Source organism: Armigeres subalbatus, chromosome 3 (assembly GCF_024139115.2).
Source record: "Armigeres subalbatus isolate Guangzhou_Male chromosome 3, GZ_Asu_2, whole genome shotgun sequence".
Lineage (NCBI taxonomy): Eukaryota > Metazoa > Arthropoda > Insecta > Diptera > Culicidae > Armigeres > Armigeres subalbatus.
Genome location: NC_085141.1, coordinates 357,172,698 through 357,191,722, shown reverse-complemented (window position 1 = coordinate 357,191,722; position 19,025 = coordinate 357,172,698). Strand labels below are relative to the sequence as shown.

Here is a 19,025-nt window from a genome sequence, read left to right as displayed (position 1 = left end):
TTAACGACAATGGCGCATCTGTATGACTTTTCAGAGAATCGTTGGACAGTGAACTGGAGGACATGACGTCTGCAGAACGGTTTGCAGCCCAGAATCAGTGTACGTTAAAGAAGAACGAGCGATTTTCCACCGAACCGGTAGTATACGAGAACACAAACACCACCAAGAAGGAAGTCAAGCTGGACGTAAAAGGCACGGTGGACAAGCCCAAAGCAGAGGTTAAACCTCAGGAGAGCAGTATTAAAACTCCGACATCGACGGAGATCCCGAAGATTGTTGAGGAGAGCGGAGAGGAAAAGGACGTCACCCAAATCCCGTCCGAAGAGGTGCTTCACATTGAGGAATCTTCCAGCGGGGGTGAAGAAACTTTACAAGCTCCTGCTAGTAAAGAGCTTGCCAAAAGTCCCATTCCGGCGAGGAACACCCAAAAGTTTGTCTCGCAGTTTGCCGATCTGCACCTGACCGGCGGTTGTCTAGTGAAGTCGTCGGAGTGCACTTCAGGCGCGGCAGCGACTTCGTTAGCACAAGAACAGCAAGCAAAGAATCTCAGTTCCTTCAAGCCACAGGTCAAGGTTAAACCGCAGATATTGAAGAAACCCCAGGTGCTTCCGCCGCACACACCAGAGATGGGACGGAGAGCGCAGGACTAGGGAAGGCTGATGGGGCTGGGATCCCGGTCCAAAACACTCAATCTGTAAGTGATATACCAAATAAATGCATGTGTTGAAATAGTAGGAGAGCGAGATGGGTGCGAATGATTGTGTGCGTGCGCACGGGAATTGGAAAACACAGGGTCCGTCCCGGAGAAAAGAAAGAGGAAGGTCGCTATTGAGTTGAAAACAGGGACGATAAGAAAACTGAAAGTCATGAACCCCTTTTTAGAACGGCTTTTGGCTCGCATTTTAAGGCTTTTGATGGTAGCGTAGAAACGTAGCGAAACGGGGGAAAACACCAATATTTGAATAACAATAAAAGAATACTATAATATTTAAGACTGGATTGGTACAATATACAAATCGAAGTGAAATAATTTAGATGAAAACAAACACAGGCCAGAAATTAGAGCACACATTAGCAGTAGACCTATTCTCTCAAATCAAAGAAATCGAATTTCTAAGTCAGTAGAGGTATCTTTTTTAAGTATAATTCATGTAGATTGTGGCACATTCATTTTAGTTGAAGCCAAACTCAGTACTCGAACATCACAAGTTATTAAATTTACTCTTTAGAAAAGATAAATGAAATTTTAGGATCTGATATAACCGTCTGTTGGAAGAATTGTATGTATTCCTTTTATCGTTTGGATCATAATCATAATCGACATCGAATTTCTAGGTTAGATATTGTTTTATCCACAATTTCGTATTGTATCGTCGAACTTATATTTTACACTAAAATTGAAAATTTACATTATTCGAACATTTTGAATTAAAATAATTTTAACATTGATTCTGCTGCATTACCCGCCGATTTTTTATCAATGATTTTAAATTCTAAAACAAGATTTGAAATGTAAATCCAATCCGATCGAACACCGATAAGCAAAATATGAATCATAGAGGCGAACAAACTTTAAACAAATCATGCAATAAAAGTTTTGTTGTCCATAGGAAAAAGTAAAAACACGCAAATAGATCGCAAACAAATAACGTATAGAAGATATTTAAAGAACTTCAAGTCAAATAAAACCAAATACAGCATGTTATAGATGTAGGCCATTTACAGAGAAATAGCGGGCTCGCGGAGTCTCGAGATGTGAACAAATATTTATCCACCAATCAGTGATGATGTGTTTTTATACATGTTGGAAACCGGATGGAGTCCTTGCGATTTGTAATAACTCCGAAAAGCAACAACAGATCTGGCTAATTATCAAAGGATGTTTAATTTCATAATTGCATTATCTAACATTTGTATATTACAATGTCTGAAAGGTGAGGTTGTTTCGCACGACCTAAGTTCGCTAGACAGGAGCCAAATATTTCACATGTTGTGCATAGGCATATCGAGTTTTAGACATTGTAATTAATGACCATGACGGGTGGGCAATATCCTGAATATATGAGGCAATTATTTTGAACTGCAATGTTTCAGCAAACGTGATTTTTGCCAACAATTCGGTGAAAGTGTCATTTAAATTACTGGGGTACGGACAATATTTTGCTGTTCAGCACGTTTAGGTGACATTTTCATCTATATTCAATTCACAATTTATTAAACTTTTGTGTCCATTTTGTCGAGCTCTAAAACACAAAACCTATACAAAGTTTGCCGTTTCCAAAGTGGACTCTATCGATAATATGCAATATTTGGCGAAACAGTAAAATAAACAAGTATTCGAAACAAGGGAGCTACATATATCGAAAACATAACTAAAATAATGTTATCAGAAATAAACAAAACTATTTTAGTGCTGTCTAAACTATCAAAGCTGAAGTCAACTGATCAAAACAAATCCGATACAACGCATAGCAACCTTAATTCTCTCATTGTCTGTTGTACCTAGCAGTAAACTAAAAACCCAGATTGATCCACCTAGCAGTGATTGTGCCTTTCTCGTACATAATTGAACAATCCAACCCGGAAAATTAATTGAAATGCTGAGTTATTTGTGAGTGGATTTTCAAATGTTCTAAGTAAAGTATTATTAGCGTGTTCGTTCGTTTTATTCGAGCTTTTTTTATTGTGCTTTAAAGCTGCAGAAGCGTTATGGCGCTATGAACGTAACTTGCATGCTATTAAAACTTGTGTTGCATTTGTTGCACTCAAGTCTTGTACTAAAACGAGTAGAAAAGCTTGCGTGGGTTTATTCTACAAGGCATTTTGAAACATGACTTTTTCACGATATATCTAACTTTTTGAATATTTAGAATATTTTGGAATGTGCAATCGTTATGAAATTCAATAGTGATCAACTACGCAGAATAAATCTTCGTCGATTGCAATTTGCTGTGAGAGAATCGGTTAAGAATTACTATGTGAAAAATTGGCTAATATTTTTTATGGCAAATGTACACACACACATACACACGGACAGACAGACATTTGCTCAGTTCGTCAAGCTGAGTCGATTGGTATATAACACTACGGGTCTCTGAGCCTTCTATAAAAAGTTCGATTTTGGAGTGAAATGATAGCCTTTCGGTACAACTTTGTTGTACGAGAAAGGCAAAAATCTTAAACCGAAACAAATCCATCTGAATTGAAATTCTAACCGATAAAAAACGAATCCACATGTTCATTAAATCTCTTTTATTATCGTCCGTTGACCATCAGCATCAAACTATGATTACTGTCATGAAACACACAAATAGTTGTTCGTTAGTCAGTGTTAGTAGTCGGAACGTCGTCCCCACAATGCAAACGGGCGCATAAATAATCCTATCCGTTGTCGTATCCATACATTAATGAAACAGAATAACCATTCTAACCGTAATCAATCATTAACCATCACCTAGAAGAATCCCACGTGCAACCGCTCCAATCCAAGTATAGTCATTGTCGAGTCAATCAGTCTACCGATCTATCACAAAATTCACCACCAATTCCATTACCGTATACCTTATCTGTTACAAGCGCACCTGTCACCTATGAAATCCATCACGATCATGTTCCAAGAGTTGCCAACAGCATGTGGAAGGGACAGACAGGGGGCAGAAGAAAGGCAAATAAAAAAATACAAAAATCTTACTCAATAATGTAAACTGAGCTTGGATGGTGTGTTGTGAATTAATCTGAAAGAAATGCCTTGCATTTTATTAATAACCTTGCCGTAACCAAAGAAGATATATCTAAAAAAGGATTAGTTCGGCTCGCGGCATGAAGCCTTTGCGGGATGCGTTGAGCTACTGATAGAACTTGCGTGTTTCAGGAGAACGGCACAGCTTTTCCATCTCCTCGCACTCCGCTTCTTCCAGGCGGCGTTTTTTCTCCTGAAAAAGGCGGGTCTGCTGTCTCCGCTTCCGTCTATAACGTTCCACGTTCTGCCGGGTACCTTGCTGCAGCGCGACCGCCCGCGCTGCGTCCTTCTCCTCCAGAATCTGTCTGCACTCTTCGTCGAACCAATGTTCTCCGCTGCGTCGTTAATGGTGCTTTGATTGTATTCCAGCAGTCCTCAAGAGGGGCCCACGGTGTGTTTGTCCGAAGAGGCTTATTTTCAAAAAATCAGTTTCTCTAAAACACTCACTGCACAAAAGTATAGGTTTTCCTCTTTCATGTTGGTGCATTTTTAAAATTTTCTATCGGGGGTCATTTTTCATACATTTTGAGGGGGGTTAAATCGGTTATCATTTGAGATTTCTATGGAGTTTGCACCAAAAACAGTGAAAAAAATAAAAATTGTTCTAGATCCCCCGATAGAACATTTTAGTTTACCCACTATATGAAAGAGTAGAGCATAAACTTTCAAGTGGTTGGTGTTTCAGAGATACTGGTTTTTGAAAAATAATACAGTAATATCCCGATTTTATCACCCCCTGGTGAATTTTGGGGTGATAAAACAGGATATGTGACAAAATCGGTAAAAAAAATATTTTAAATTTTTTATTCCATTTCACAAATATGAATCATTTTATGAATTGGAAAGGCAAAATGCGAATTTACGAAAATAAAAAGAAACACTAAAATTTTCAAAAAATTTTGGGGTGACAAAATCGGGTCGAAAACGTGTCAAAATCGGGACGTGACAAAATCGGGTCGAAAACGTGATAAAATCGGGGGTAGACAAAATCGGGGAGTGACAAAATCGGGTCAATACTGCACACTTAAATTTTTTCACCGATCTCGGCTGTGCAAATCTCGGTTAAAGTTCGTTAGCTGAAATAACGGCTAAATGAACGTATGATTACGGTGGCTCTTTTGAGTGCCGTAGTAAACAAATTGCTTTTTCAGCTGAGATATCAGCAGAAAGTCACGAACCGAGCGCTCGGCTGTGCGGATCTCGGCAAAAGAATAAAAAAATGCCGAGCAGAACTAAGTGTGTGTATTTCCCCAAAGACACACCGTGGGTCCCATCGAGCTCACCCTCTTCCGGCAACGCTGCTTCGAGATGCTGCGCGTATGCATTGGCGACATCAGGTTGCCTCGGTCGCTCTAGGTCGTACAGCGGCGGTCGACGGTACCGAACATTGTTGATGACGGATAGTTTTGGGCGCAGTTTAACCATCACCAGATAGTGGTCTGAGTCGATGTTAGCGCCACGATATGTCCTGACGTCGATAATGTCGGAGAAGTGCCGTACATTAATCAGAACATGGTCAATTTGTGATTCTGTCTGCAGTGGTGATCTCCAGGTGTACCGATACGGGAGGCTGTGTTGGAAGTAGGTGCTGCGAATGGCGATATTCTTGGAGGCGGCGAAATCAATTTGTCGTAGGCCGTTTTCGTTCGTCAGCCGGTGAGCGCTGAACTTCCCAATAGTCGGTCTAAACTCCTCCTCTTGGCCAACCTGAGCGTTCAGATCTCCTATGATGATTTTGACGTCGTGGCTTGGGCAGCTGTCGTACTCACGTTCCAGCTGCGCGTAGAATGCGTCATTATCATCATCAGTGCTTCTGGAGTGTGGGCTATGGACGTTGATTATGCTGAAGTTGAAGAACCGTCCTTTGATCCTCATCCTGCACATTCTTTCATTGATCGGCCACCACCCGATCACGCGCTTTTGCATATCGCCCATCACTATGAAAGCTGTTCCCAGCTCGTGTGTGTTGCCGCAGATCTGGGAGATGGTATGATTACCTCTAAACGTTCGCACCATTGATCCCTTCCAACAAACCTCCTGCAGCGCTACGATGTCGAATCCTCGGTCCTTGAGCACATCGGCGAGTATGCGTATGCTCCCGATGAAGTTGAGAGATTTGCAGTTCCACGAAACGAGTTTCCAATCGCTAGTCCCTTTTCGTCGCGGTGGTCTTCGCCGATGGTTCCGGTCCGTACTCTCTTGTTGATTGTTCGTTGTGTATGTTTTTTTTTGGCTGGCTTGCAGGGCCTGACACCAAACCCCCTAAATTTCCGGAGGACCATTCCTCCTTCCTTATTCCCGGTGGACCATGGTGCACAGTTTCACTTAGATTCCCTCGCTGGCACTCGGACGATGATCAGCTGCCCCTAACATGGAGAACAGACGCTATTGTGAGCCGATCCTGACATGGAGAACAGACGCTCAGTAAGATTTGCACCTCCGGAGAGGAGCATGTATTGCATGTATGCATGTATTGCAAATTATGCAAATAAAATTAGATAAAAAAAAGTGTTTTCGGAAAAAAACAATCCAAATAGAGCACTCTGTGATAAAAAGTCAAAACATTCAAAAACTAACATGGAACATTTATGCGTAGAAGGCCAGCGTTCCGGTGGCAGGAATTGAAATCTTGCTTCGACCTAAAACATAAGTATCGTAACTTATTTGTGCTGGAACTGTAGAAAGCGTAGCAGCCTCTCTATCCCGAGAGTGGTGCTTAAGCTGCTGTACGTTGTGTGCGGAACACGAGCGTTTCAACAATATATTTAGAGTTATCGAACACCTATCGAAACACGATAATCTTTCTACCGAGTTACTACGGAATATGCTGTGCACCATAGAACAACAACAACAACAAATAGCCCTTGCACTGGGCACCGTCAATGCATTCTGATGACAATGCGATACCAACAGCAACACCAACAACAACACATGTGCACCTTAACCGACAATAACCCGACACCATCGTTTCCCAACTCAGCAGTCCAGAAGTAGGATGTCCAATCAGCAGGAATCACGACGTTGACGACAGCTAGGGCATTCATTTATTTAGTTAACATCTAAACAGATAACACTGAATCAACAATTTGACGCCACAATACACGGTTCGAGGCCGCATCTCTCCATCCTCGGATACGCCCCACGCTCGCCAAGTCGTTCTGCACCTGGTCTGCCCATCTCGCTCGCTGCGCTCCACGCCGTCTCGTACCTGCCGGATCGGAAGCGAACACCATCTTTGCAGGGTTGCTGTCCGGCATTCTTGCAACATGTCCTGCCCATCGTACCCTTCCGGCTTTAGCTACCTTCTGGATACTGGGTTCGCCGTAGAGTTGGGCGAGCTCATGGTTCATTCTTCGCCGCCACACACCGTCTTCTTGCACACCGCCAAAGATGGTCCTAAGCACCCGTCTCTCGAATACTCCGAGTGCTTGCAAGTCCTCCTCGAGCATTGTCCATGTTTCATGTCCGTAGAGGACTACCGGTCTTATTAACGTCTTGTACATGACACATTTGGTGCGGTGGCGAATCTTTTTCGACCGCAGTTTCTTCTGGAGCCCGTAGTAGGCCCGACTTTCACAGATGATGCGCCTTCGTATTTCACGACTAACGTTGTTGTCAGCCGTTAGCAAGGATCCGAGGTAGACGAATTCCTCGACCCCCGAAGGTATCCCCGTCTATCGTAACACTACTTCCCAGGCGGACCCTGTCGCGCTCGGTTCCACCCACAAGCATGTACTTTGTCTTTGACGCATTCATCACCAGTCCAACTTTTGTTGCTTCACGTTTCAGGCGGGTGTACAGTTCTGCCACCTTTGCAAATGTTCGACCGACAATGTCCATGTCATCCGCGAAGCAAATAAATTGACTGAATCTGTTGAAAATCGTACCCCGGCTGTTACACCCGGCTCTCCGCATGACACCTTCTAGCGCAATGTTGAACAACAGGCACGAAAGTCCGTCACCTTGTCTTAGTCCCCGGCGCGATTCGAACGAGCTGGAGTGTTCGCCCGAAATCTTCACACAGTTTTGCACACCATCCACCGTTGCTTTGATCAGTCTGGTAAGCTTCCCAGCAAAGCTGTTCTTGTCCATAATTTTCCATAGCTCTACGCGGTCTATACTGTCGTATGCTGCCTTGAAATCAACGAACAGATGGTGCGTTGGGACCTGGTATTCACGGCATTTTTGAAGGATTTGCCGTACAGTAAAGATCTGGTCCGTTGTCGAGCGGCCGTCAACGAAGCCGGCTTGATAACTTCCCACGAACTCGTTCACTAATGGTGACAGACGACGGAAGATGATCTGGGATATCACTTTGTAGGCGGCATTAAGGATGGTGATCGCTCGAAAGTTCTCACACTCCAGTTTGTCGCCTTTCTTGTAGATGGGGCATATAACCCCTTCCTTCCACTCCTCCGGTAGCTGTTTGGTTTCCCAGATTCTGACTATCAGTTTGTGCAGGCAAGTGGCCAGCTTTTCCGGGCCCATCTTGATGAGCTCAGCTCCGATACCATCCTTACCAGCTGCTTTATTGGTCTTTAGCTGTTGAATGACATCCTTAACTTCCCTCAAGGTGGGGGCTGGTTGGCTTCCATCGTCCGCTGAACTGACGTAGTCATCTCCTCCGCTGCCTTGACTTTCACTGCCTGTACTCTCAGCGCCATTCAGATGTTCCTCGTAGTGCTGCTTCCACCTTTCGATCACCACACGTTCGTTTGTCAAGATGCTCCCATCTTTATCCTGGCACATTTCGGCTCGCGACACGAAGCCTTTGCGGGATGCGTTGAGCTTCTGATAGAACTTGCGTGTATCTTGAGAACGGCACAGCTATTCCATCTCCTCACACTCCGCTTCTTCCAGGCGGCGTTTCTTCTCCTGAAAAAGGCGGGTCTGCTGTCTCCGCTTCCGTCTATAACATTCCACGTTCTGCCGGGTACCTTGCTGCAGCGCGACCGCCCGCGCTGCGTCCTTCTCCTCCAGAATCTGTCTGCACTCTTCGTCGAACCAATCGTTCCGTCGACTTCGACCCATATACCCGACGTTGTTCTCCGCTGCGTCGTTAATGGCTGCTTTGACTGTATTCCAGCAGTCCTCAAGAATGGCCCCATCGAGCTCACCCTCTTCCGGCAACGCTGCCTCGAGATGCTGCGCGTATGCAGTGGCGACATCAGGTTGCTTCAGTCGCTCTAGGTCGTACCGCGGCGGTCGTCGGTAACGAACATTGTTGATGACGGATAGTTTTGGGTGCAGTTTAACCATCACCAGATAGTGGTCAGAGTCGATGTTAGCGCCACGATATGTCCTGACGTCAATAATGTCGGAGAAGTGCCGTCCATCAATCAGAACGTGGTCGATTTGTGATTCTGTCTGCAGTGGTGATCTCCAGGTGTACCGATACGGGAGGCTGTGTTGGAAGTAGGTGCTGCGAATGGCCATATTCTTGGAGGCGGCGAAATCAATTAGTCGTAGGCCGTTTTCGTTCGTCAGCCGGTGAGCGCTGAACTTTCCAATAGTCGGTCTAAACTCCTCCTCTTGGCCAACCTGAGCGTTCAAATCTCAGCTGTCGTACTCACGTTCCAGCTGCGCGTAGAATGCGTCCTTATCATCATCAGTGCTTCCGGAGTGTGGGCTATGGACGTTGATTAAGCTGAAGTTGAAGAACCGGCCTTTGATCCTCAACTTGCACATTCTTTCATTGATCGGCCACCACCCGATCACGCGCCTTTGCATATCGCCCATCACTATGAAAGCTGTTCCCAGCTCGTGTGTGTTGCCGCAGCTCTGATAGATGGTATGATTACCTCTAAACGTTCGCACCATTGATCCCTTCCAACAAACCTCCTGCAGCGCTACGATGCCGAATCCACGGTCCTTGAGCACATCGGCGAGTATGCGTATGCTCCCGATGAAGTTGAGAGATTTGCAGTTCCACGAACCGAGTTTCCAATCGCTAGTCCCTTTTCGTCGCAGTGGTCTTCGCCGATGGTTCCGGTCCGTACTCTCTTGTTGATTGTTCGTTGCTTAAGATTTTTAAAGGCTGGCTTGCAGGGCCTGACACCAAACCCCTAAATTTCCGGAGGACCATTCCTCCTTATTTCCGGTGGACCATGGTGCACAGTTTCACTTAGAGTCCCTCGCTGGCACTCGGACGATGATCAGCCGCCCCTAACATGGAGAACAGACGCTGTTGTGAGCCGATCCTGACATGAAGAACAGACGCTCAATAAGATTTGCACCTACGGAGAGGAGCATACGACCATAGTTCCCACCGGGGTTGGTTACCCGATCTTCCCTAAGGTTGCTCGTATCTCGGCCAGCACCGCGGGGAGGTAGGGATAGGAGTTGCTGGGTAAGAGGCTAAGGACCGCGAGATGGGGTCTATTTTATTCCTTCAGGTACGCGAAGTACCAATGGTACGCTTTACCCAGCATTTGCCGGTACTCCCATTTGCTTCGGTTTTTACTCCGCGTGTGTTGTGTGTTCCAGCCGAAAGTGAAACAAAGTTAAATTGTGACATTTAGGACACCATCGACGGATTATCGACGGATTGAGGATACACCCGACGGAGGCTGCCAAGCGTGTAAGGAACTACGCAGGATTCAACTTGAAGGACAGAATCAGCCGAGGGAACATCGGCAAATTAAACGTAAGTTAATTTTATTTTACTTAAGTGAAAGTGCATGATTCTGAGGTCTAAGATGGCCAAAAACCAAGATTTAGAACACCAAGTAGAAGAACTCCAGCATCGACTGGAACAGCAAAGAATACAGATAGAAAGATTACTAAACATTCCGGCAGGACCTAGTACCAGTCCGCAGCAAGCAGCAACCTTTGACATAACACGCATCCCTGATATCATAAAGTTGATACCGGGATATGACGGTGATGCTAAAGGATTGCCTGCCTGGATTAATTCCGTGCAGCAAAAGTTAGATTGTGCTAAAGCGCGCGTCCCAGCAGACGACAGAGATGCCGCAGTGAAAATTTGGTCCTCAGTAATCAGGGATAAGATTACAGGCAAAGCAAGTGAAATTTTGATTAATAACCAAACGAAATGTGATTAGGATCACAGCAACAATAATTAGTAAAATCTCTTATGTGAAACAGGGAAATTCAACAGTTGAACAATTTTACGAACAATGCTCTGAGATCCTTTCGGACCTCAATGCCACAATTAATCTTGACCCAAACGTCCAACCATGCGCGAAAGCAATCGTGGCTTCCTACGAAGCAATGGTTATGAACGCGTACATAGACGGGTTACATGAACCAATTTCATCTCTGACTCGAACTAGCCGACCTAACAGTTTGTTGTCAGCATACAAACATGCACTGGAACAATCCAATGCAGCCGAAAGAAAGCGAGAAAAACTTAAGCATTTATCTAAAGTCCTCCACTAAGACCCTCCACTAAAACCGTCCTATTGCCCTAACAACCTTCGACCATTTAATAATCCAAATCCTTACCAAAATAGACCATCCGGTCCTCCCATTAATAATTTCTAATCAGCACCTCCTATCAATAATAACTTCCCACGCCCACCTTTTCAGGAAATCGAGTCATCCATTTGTTCTGGAGACTTTTATTTGGAAAACGATATGCAAATTTCTCCCAATGTGTTCATCCCTTCAGGACTTTACAGCGTTCGTAATAATAAAGCTAGCCTTCTTTTCGTTAGCACTCAACAAGCTCCTATCAATGAGACTATTAATTACGAACAACTCATCATGGATATTAACAATTTTGAGGAAGTAAAGTTCCCATCGAACCCCCACGATACTGTTTATGCACGAGACATTGTAAGCGAGGTTCGTTCTGACCTTCTCAATATTGAAGAACGATCTATACTTTTCCAATTACTCCGAAGCTACCCCACAGCTTTCTGCAGGGACAGAGATGATCTTTCCTTTACTAATGTTGTTAAACATCGTATTAAAACAAGCGATGAATTGCCAATTTACACGCAAAGCTACAGATACCCGTTTGTTCATAAAGAGGAAGTCCAAACACAAATTTCTAAATTGCTAGCCAAAGGTATAATCAAACCCAGAACCTCCCCGTGGGCGTCGCCCATATGGATTGTACCTAAGAACAGGAACGGATGATAGGAACAGTTAACGGATGATAGTTCTGTTCACTCCGCTGATACTGACGACTTGGACTTCGTTAAATGTACTGAAAAACCCATCAATGTTTTCCATAATCAAATAATTCTGAAAGTTGGCGCGGATGACACCGAAGTTTATGAGGAAATCTTTCCAAAAATGTACAGAAGGACTAGGTATAACAAAAAATAATTTTGGTATGGCAACATTATTCCGAATATTTCGAGATTACATGCGTCCCGGTAAACTCAATTGTATCCTCTGTCCAGAAAACGTCATACCATCGATACAAACAGTATATAAAAACCACTTCAGTCGTTGTAAAACCTTCAAAGTACTAATCTCTCAGAAAATATTGATTGACCTCACCACTGAGCTCGATCAAAATCAAGTAATAGAGGAAACTCATGAGACTGCTCACAGAGGAATCCTTGAAAACAATGAACAAATTTTTAGAAGGTGTTTTTTTCCAAACATGAAAAGGAAAATACGTACATACGTCATCTTATGCTCTACCTGTAACAAGATGAAGTACGAATTACGAAAGGTAACCTTACAAAATTAAACATGGAGAAACCCCGATTCCTCTCAAACCTCTAGATTTCATCCATGTTGATATCTTTATCTCTCAACCTTACATATTTTTGTCTGTTGTTGACAAATTAACCAGATTCGGTGTCGTTTTGCCGATCAAATCAAGATCTTTCCCAGACATAAGAAAAGCTATTTTGAAATATTTTTCCTTATTCGGTACTCCTAAGTTAATGGTGTCAGACAACGAACCATCATTAAAGTGCATTGAAGTGAGAGGACTACTGGACAATTTGAATGTACAGCAATACTTTACCCCCTGCAATCGTAGCGAAACAAATGGGATTGTCGAGCGATATCATTCGACAATTGCAGAAATATTTCGTTGCAATAAACATAAGTTCCCAAACATCTCACCAAAAGAAATATTCCTCATTTCAAACACACTTTACAATAACACCATTCACTCGGCAACCGGAATGAAACCACGAGAAGTATTTTATGGCATTAAAGACGGCCAAGAACGACCCCTAGACCTGCCCAAATTACTCGAAGCCCGTGATAAAATTTATGATGAAGTAATGTTGAAGATTTCGGAGACGCAGAAAAAGCAAAATTTACAAAAGAACGCTTCACGTGAAAACGCACCAATATTAGAACCTGGTCAAGTAGTGTTTAACGAAAGACAAGGAATCAAATCTAAAAGATTGGAGAAATTCAACTCTACGATAGTAGACCAGGATAACCAAATGACTTATCGCGTCCGGTTAAATCGGAAATTCCATAAAACAAGGTTAAAAAGAATCAGGAAATTATGAAATGTATTAGCTCTTAGCTGATCAACCCATATTACGATATTAATCTTTTTTTTCTCCACCCTAGGAATGGACAGCTTGTGAAAAGCATGAAAACCCTATGAACCCCGGGAGCATTATACATTGTGTTTCCAATACATGAATTCGAATACCATACTAATGATTTCAAAATTTTAGGATACTCTTGCATGAAGTACAGCACTCACACAGAAGCCTAAGGAATATGATACCCCTGCAACAAAACATTCCAACTCCTGCAAGCCACGCTTGGAGAGTAAGTAAAATATTCCCTGCCTACGAATCATTCCCTTCCGTTATCCTAGATCCCCACTTAAACCCTATATGTCTGTCCCGAACTAGCTCTCGATGAAAGAGCAATACCTCTTTATTATTGTTAACCCCCACCGAATCGATGTTATCCAACGTAAATATTATACAGATACCATTACGACCTATGTAACACTACCTATTACAATCTATTCTCAGATAAATCTTCCCTTGTCTTATAATAATAAATATAAAATGCGTAGTATTTGTAATTAAATCGATAGGAAACGTCAGACAAAACTTAATTATTATCGTAGATATGGTAGTCAAAGAATTCAAAAACTGAAACAGATAATCAACAGAATACGTAGCGAATCGATTGAGATCAGACTAGAAACTAGCATAAAACCCTAAACTATGAAATTCCTCTTTTAGGCACCCTTACTGATACCCATCACACTTCCCTTATTGATTGAACCATCCAAACTTTCCCTGAGAAACCTCAACGAAGACCCCATTTTAATACAGGAATCTATCGATTACTTGACTTCATCCTTTTATACAAGAGTAGATAGCAAAAACCCTTTAGGAGGCATAGTCAAACACAGGATGAAAGCATTGTACAACAACTTTCTTCAAATAAAACCAAATAGAGCAAAAAGATGGGATTCGTTGGGAACTGGTTGGAAATGGCTGGCAGGATCACCAGATGCACAAGATCTTCATATCATCAATTCTACAATGAATGAGTGAATAACTCAGAATAATCAGCAAGTTAATTTAAATAACCGCATCAATGCAAGAATTTCGGAGCTGACCAGCAGCATTAACAAAATTATCAACAGCATGAAAACGAACGAGCTAGCAAATGAGATGTCGGCTATCATTACAATAATAAATATTGATATCATCAACAAACTCCTAGAAGACATACAAGACGCCATCATCCTATCAAAAACAGCTACTATTGCCAACAGAGTACTCTCTATTCAAGAGATTTCATTCATAAAATCGCTTCTACAAAATCAAGGAGTAAACATGGATGTTCCAGGTGAGGCCCTAAAACACGTCAAGTTCGCCGCAACTCCACACACCCTCCTATACATCCTTCACGTGCCACAGTTAGATAACATAACATCTTCTGTGATTCGAATTCACCCAATAGTACACAACAACCAAATTATTTATGATTATCCAGAATATGTCGTGAAAAGTGAAAAGTATCTACATACCACAAGTGAACCCTTTGAATTTGTCCAAAAGGCGAAATACCTAAAGCAAATGCACGATACTTGTAAATATCGCCTGGTATTTGGGAAAGAATCGATGTGCAATTCCACGTTTTATAACAGGACATCTCAATTGCTTGTAACGGAGAATACACTTTTGGTCCAGAATGCAAAAAAACTACACTCTTAGCAGTAACTGTGGACCAGACGATCGTACATTAAGGCTCCCCCAGACCTAAGCGATTTCATCGCCGCGACGGCGACAACTAGTCGCCGCGATTCTATCGTTGGGTCGCTGCAAGCAATTTGGTATTTACACGTTCATATTACCGACGACAGAATCGCTGTCGCCAAGCGATAGAATTGCGTCGCGACTGTCGCATCGCGTGTGTTTGGGGGAACCTTTAGAAGGAAATTTTCTAATATCATTTGGAAACTGCTCTATCACGTTCAACAACCATTCATTTCGGAACAACGAAATCATTCAGGAGGCTACTGTAATCTATGGAGCATTACATAACTTAAAAACTAGCTGGAATTACCATCAGCATTTGGATATATTCACACTCAGCAACGAAACTCTTGAAACCCGAGACAAGCTACACCACGTTATTTGGAGCAATATAACTTGAAATTAAAATTTTGGACTTTAACCAGAGGACTTTCCAGCATCTACATCATCATCTCAATCATAATTTTCATTATAGCCAAGACCAGATGCCGAGTTCAACTCTAAGGACCGAGACGATCCTCACTCGGGGAGGGGGAAGTTATCGAACACCTATCGAAACAGGACAATCCTTCTACCGAGTTACTACGGAATATGCTGTGCATCATAGAACAACAACAACAACAACAAATAGCCCTTGCACTGGGCACCGTCAATGCATTGTCATCAGACACCGATACCAACAGCAACACCAACAACAACACATGTGCATTGTGCACCTTAACCGACAATAACCCGCCACCATCGTTTCCCAACTCAGAAGTCCAGAAGTAGGATGCCCAATCAGCAGGAATCACGACATTGACGACAGCTAGGGCAATAAATCATTAATCAGCAGAAATAGGGTACTCGTACATTCCAATGTGCAATAAATTCATTCTGTTCGTAATCGTTTGATCCGTGAAGTTCTGTTTTTCGAACTTCTTGTAATAGTTTTAATTTTTTAAAAAGCCTTTTGGCTAGAGAGATAATATAACTTATTCAAAACAGCTGTTGTGTTTTTTACTACACGGAACCCCGGTACCTACTTACTTTCCTTTCAATAGTACTCACCTACTGTTTCTCGACTAACGGAATTAGATTAACTTACAGTATCGGTTTATACGGCAGTCGATAATAATAGTGGTACCAAGATATCAGTATTTTAATGACGTCAACGATAACGGCAACAGGCGATGGCAGGAGTGACGAGCGACAATTAGCCAATAGGTCCCAGCTTACTTTCCGAACCTCAGGAATACCACCCGATTGTTCATGATCATGATGTATCTAATGGCTTTATCCATATTAGCTTGATTTTTCCTTTTTCAGACTCAGCTCCAAACTTTTTAAACAAAACATGACAAGACAGAAAAAAAATACATCTCCACATAATCACAACATATTTTGATCTCCTCAACGTAAGTGCTAAAACTAGAATACATTTTCTTCTTTGGTAAAATTTACGAAGAAAAATATTTTTAACTACAAAAGTTATAGATTTTTATTTTCGTTTTCAAAAGTGAATTACCTATCTTCCAGTCTACTTTCGTCAAAAATAATTAAATTATTGTCACGTGTTTTTTCGCGGTGATGAGATCTTCAGGCTTAGGATAAATACAGAACGAACGTACGATCAAATGATATTTAACACGTGATATTGATTGTAAAAAGTTTACATCGCACCTAAATAATAATTCAATCGATATATTTTTCTTTACTTAATGGACAATGGTTCGCAATATGGCTTGTGTCTAGACAATTAGAATGGTCTCTTAGCATTCTCGAAATTTGTGAGTCGTTCTTGGGTGTTTATATGTGATGAGCTTCTGAATTAAATTAGAACAATATACATAGTGAGAAATTGATTTGTGGATGGTGGGTCATGAATGAATGAACCAGTATTTTCTATGTTTTATAACCAGTTTAAATGGGACTTTTCGCCCGTAAAAAAAACAATACACGGTAGACTTTCATTTGAATCCATTTCCTAGAGCTCCAGGTCTCTCTCCGTTGATATAAATGGCAAACATTAGTCATATCAGTCACAACTAAGAGCGTGATAAAAGTGCTAATTGTGGCGCATTATGAGCAACGTCAGAAAGCATCTCGCGCCATCAGCATCTTCAGTCTTCGATGATCACCCGGATCCTGCAGAACTGTTGTTGGACAGGTCTCGCCTCGTCATACAATAGGTGATATAAATCCTCGTCTCGCAAAGGGAACGACTGTTAGTCGATCGCATAGTGCGACAACCCAAAGTTCGAACTTGAGAACAAATGAAGATCCACGGGTTGCTTTTGGTGGTGCTGGTTCTGGCGCCGGTCTGCCTGGTTTCGGCAAGCGTTGGAGAGTTCTTTGAAAAGCTGTTCACGGCTTTTCACCCTGCTGGTATCAATGTAACCAATGCGGCGGAAAATACAACTGAGTTCAGTTTCATTACCACGGAGATAGCAGAGGAAACGGAAACTGTGGCGACTGAATTCGACAACGAAACTGAAGTGTTCAACGTTAAGTTAATCGCAGTAAAGGAAGAGATTTTGTTAGATTCAGACGAGTCTACAACCGATGCCACAACTGTTGAAGATACGACATTGGAACCAAGCAGCACTACGACTGCCTCAACTACCACAACGGTGGTTTACAAATTGTTTCACCCGAATACGACAAGTACAGGTTCAACTACGACTACTACGCTGTCAACAATTGATTCGGATTCTACTGGAACATCTAATGCTACAACATCTTCCTCCTCGGCTACGGATGAATCATCCACCGCTGCACCAGCAATTACTGGTTTGGATACAGCAACTCCATTATCACCAAACACAACATCGCCCAGTGAAGTATCATCAAATTCATCCACGGCTTCAACGATAGCCGAAACGTCGTCCGCAGTGCCCACGACAACTGTAACAACAACAACAGAAGCAACGACAACAGAACCTACTTCAACGGCTGCGTCATCAATCGCTGCATCATCAACCGCTGCACCATCAACTGATGCACCAAAGACGACAACAGTTTCACCAACAGCCACCAATACGACGTATCAACCTACCGAGTCTCCTTCAACAGCTTCATCGATAAACCAATCCGCTTCTTCGTTAGCTCAACCGTTAGCGGATTCCTCCACCATTGTAGACAACGTGCTCTGTAAAACCACCTACAACGCAGAAACAAACCTGAGGATAACCTCCTGCTCAACATCGGCGACGACTCCCAAAAGTCAACGTAAAAGATCCGCGGACCACAACGTGGAGCCGGTGCTCCTTGCCGATACAATTCAGGCCGGCGACGGAAGTACATCCGATGAAGGTTTTCCTTCGAGCGAAGAGATCGGGGATGACGATGGTGACGTCTTCGAGTATGAAACGACAATTAGCGACTCGTGAATAAGGTGTTAAGTGTGTGAAAAAATGTTGAGGCTGAATGATTGTGACTATTGGAAAGGTTCGGATGATGCCTGTTTGATTTGGAATAAACACAATAACTGACTAGGTTTTAAGATATCGACTGGTTGCGAACAAATAAATTCTATACAATATGTATATGTATTCAGTGAACTTCGTAGCGCCGCCCATAAAATTAGCGAGGAGGATGTACATGAGTGCTAATATAAGCTTCGCCATCTTTGCTTCGGACATGAGTCAACGTTTTTAGTGAGGGGTGTGCAGAATAGTTTGTCGAGAAGGTACATTTAATAAGATGGGCAGAAGACAGAGGGTTTATAAATACATAATAACATAATGATTCGGAGCAATTACAAAAGTTATGTGGACAATATATCTCTTCATTTTTCTGTCGCCTGTGAGATCACTGTTCACTGATCACTAATCTGTTCTGGTGGACCATATTCAATGATGGAACTATCTATGTCTCTTCTTTGATCAAATAAATCTGCTCCGGGATGCGAAAATATCAAATTCAATCCTCTTAAAAGCCTCCCAGATATTGCAAAGGGACGATAACTTGACCTGTAGAACTGTTTCATGGAGTACAATGCTATCATGCATGAGAAAACTGTTGTCCTTTCAAGAATTGGTTGAACAAAATGCGTTACTCTCAAATGAATACCAAATTTTCAAAACGATTTTAAACGAGAGCTTAAAATATGTTTTCTTTCAAAA

At 42.5% G+C, this 19,025-nt stretch overlaps 2 protein-coding genes across 7 annotated transcripts in view; both read left to right on the top strand.

Annotated features, from left to right (window-relative positions):
* Positions 1-2,422, top strand: part of LOC134226178 (SLIT-ROBO Rho GTPase-activating protein 1-like) — a 267,693-nt gene extending 265,271 nt beyond the window's left edge. For all 6 annotated transcript variants that reach the window (XM_062706776.1, XM_062706775.1, XM_062706777.1 and 3 more), the window contains one exon: positions 35-2,422. In XM_062706776.1, coding sequence (XP_062562760.1) covers positions 35-650 — 616 coding nt within the window. In that variant the 3' untranslated portion in view covers positions 651-2,422. The remainder of the gene's footprint in view (positions 1-34) is intronic.
* A 14,591-nt stretch (positions 2,423-17,013) lies between these two features.
* On the top strand, positions 17,014-18,446 carry LOC134223315 (uncharacterized). The gene has a single exon (XM_062702469.1). The coding sequence runs from the start codon at positions 17,175-17,177 to the stop codon at positions 18,288-18,290; it is 1,116 nt and encodes a 371-aa protein (XP_062558453.1). The 5' UTR covers positions 17,014-17,174; the 3' UTR covers positions 18,291-18,446.
* The last annotated feature ends 579 nt before the right edge of the window (positions 18,447-19,025 follow it).

Excerpts from the sequence above, each read along its gene's own strand:
- LOC134223315 (XM_062702469.1), top strand. The coding sequence starts at position 17,175 with ATGAAGATCCACGGGTTGCTTTTGGTGGTGCTGGTTCTGGCGCCGGTC.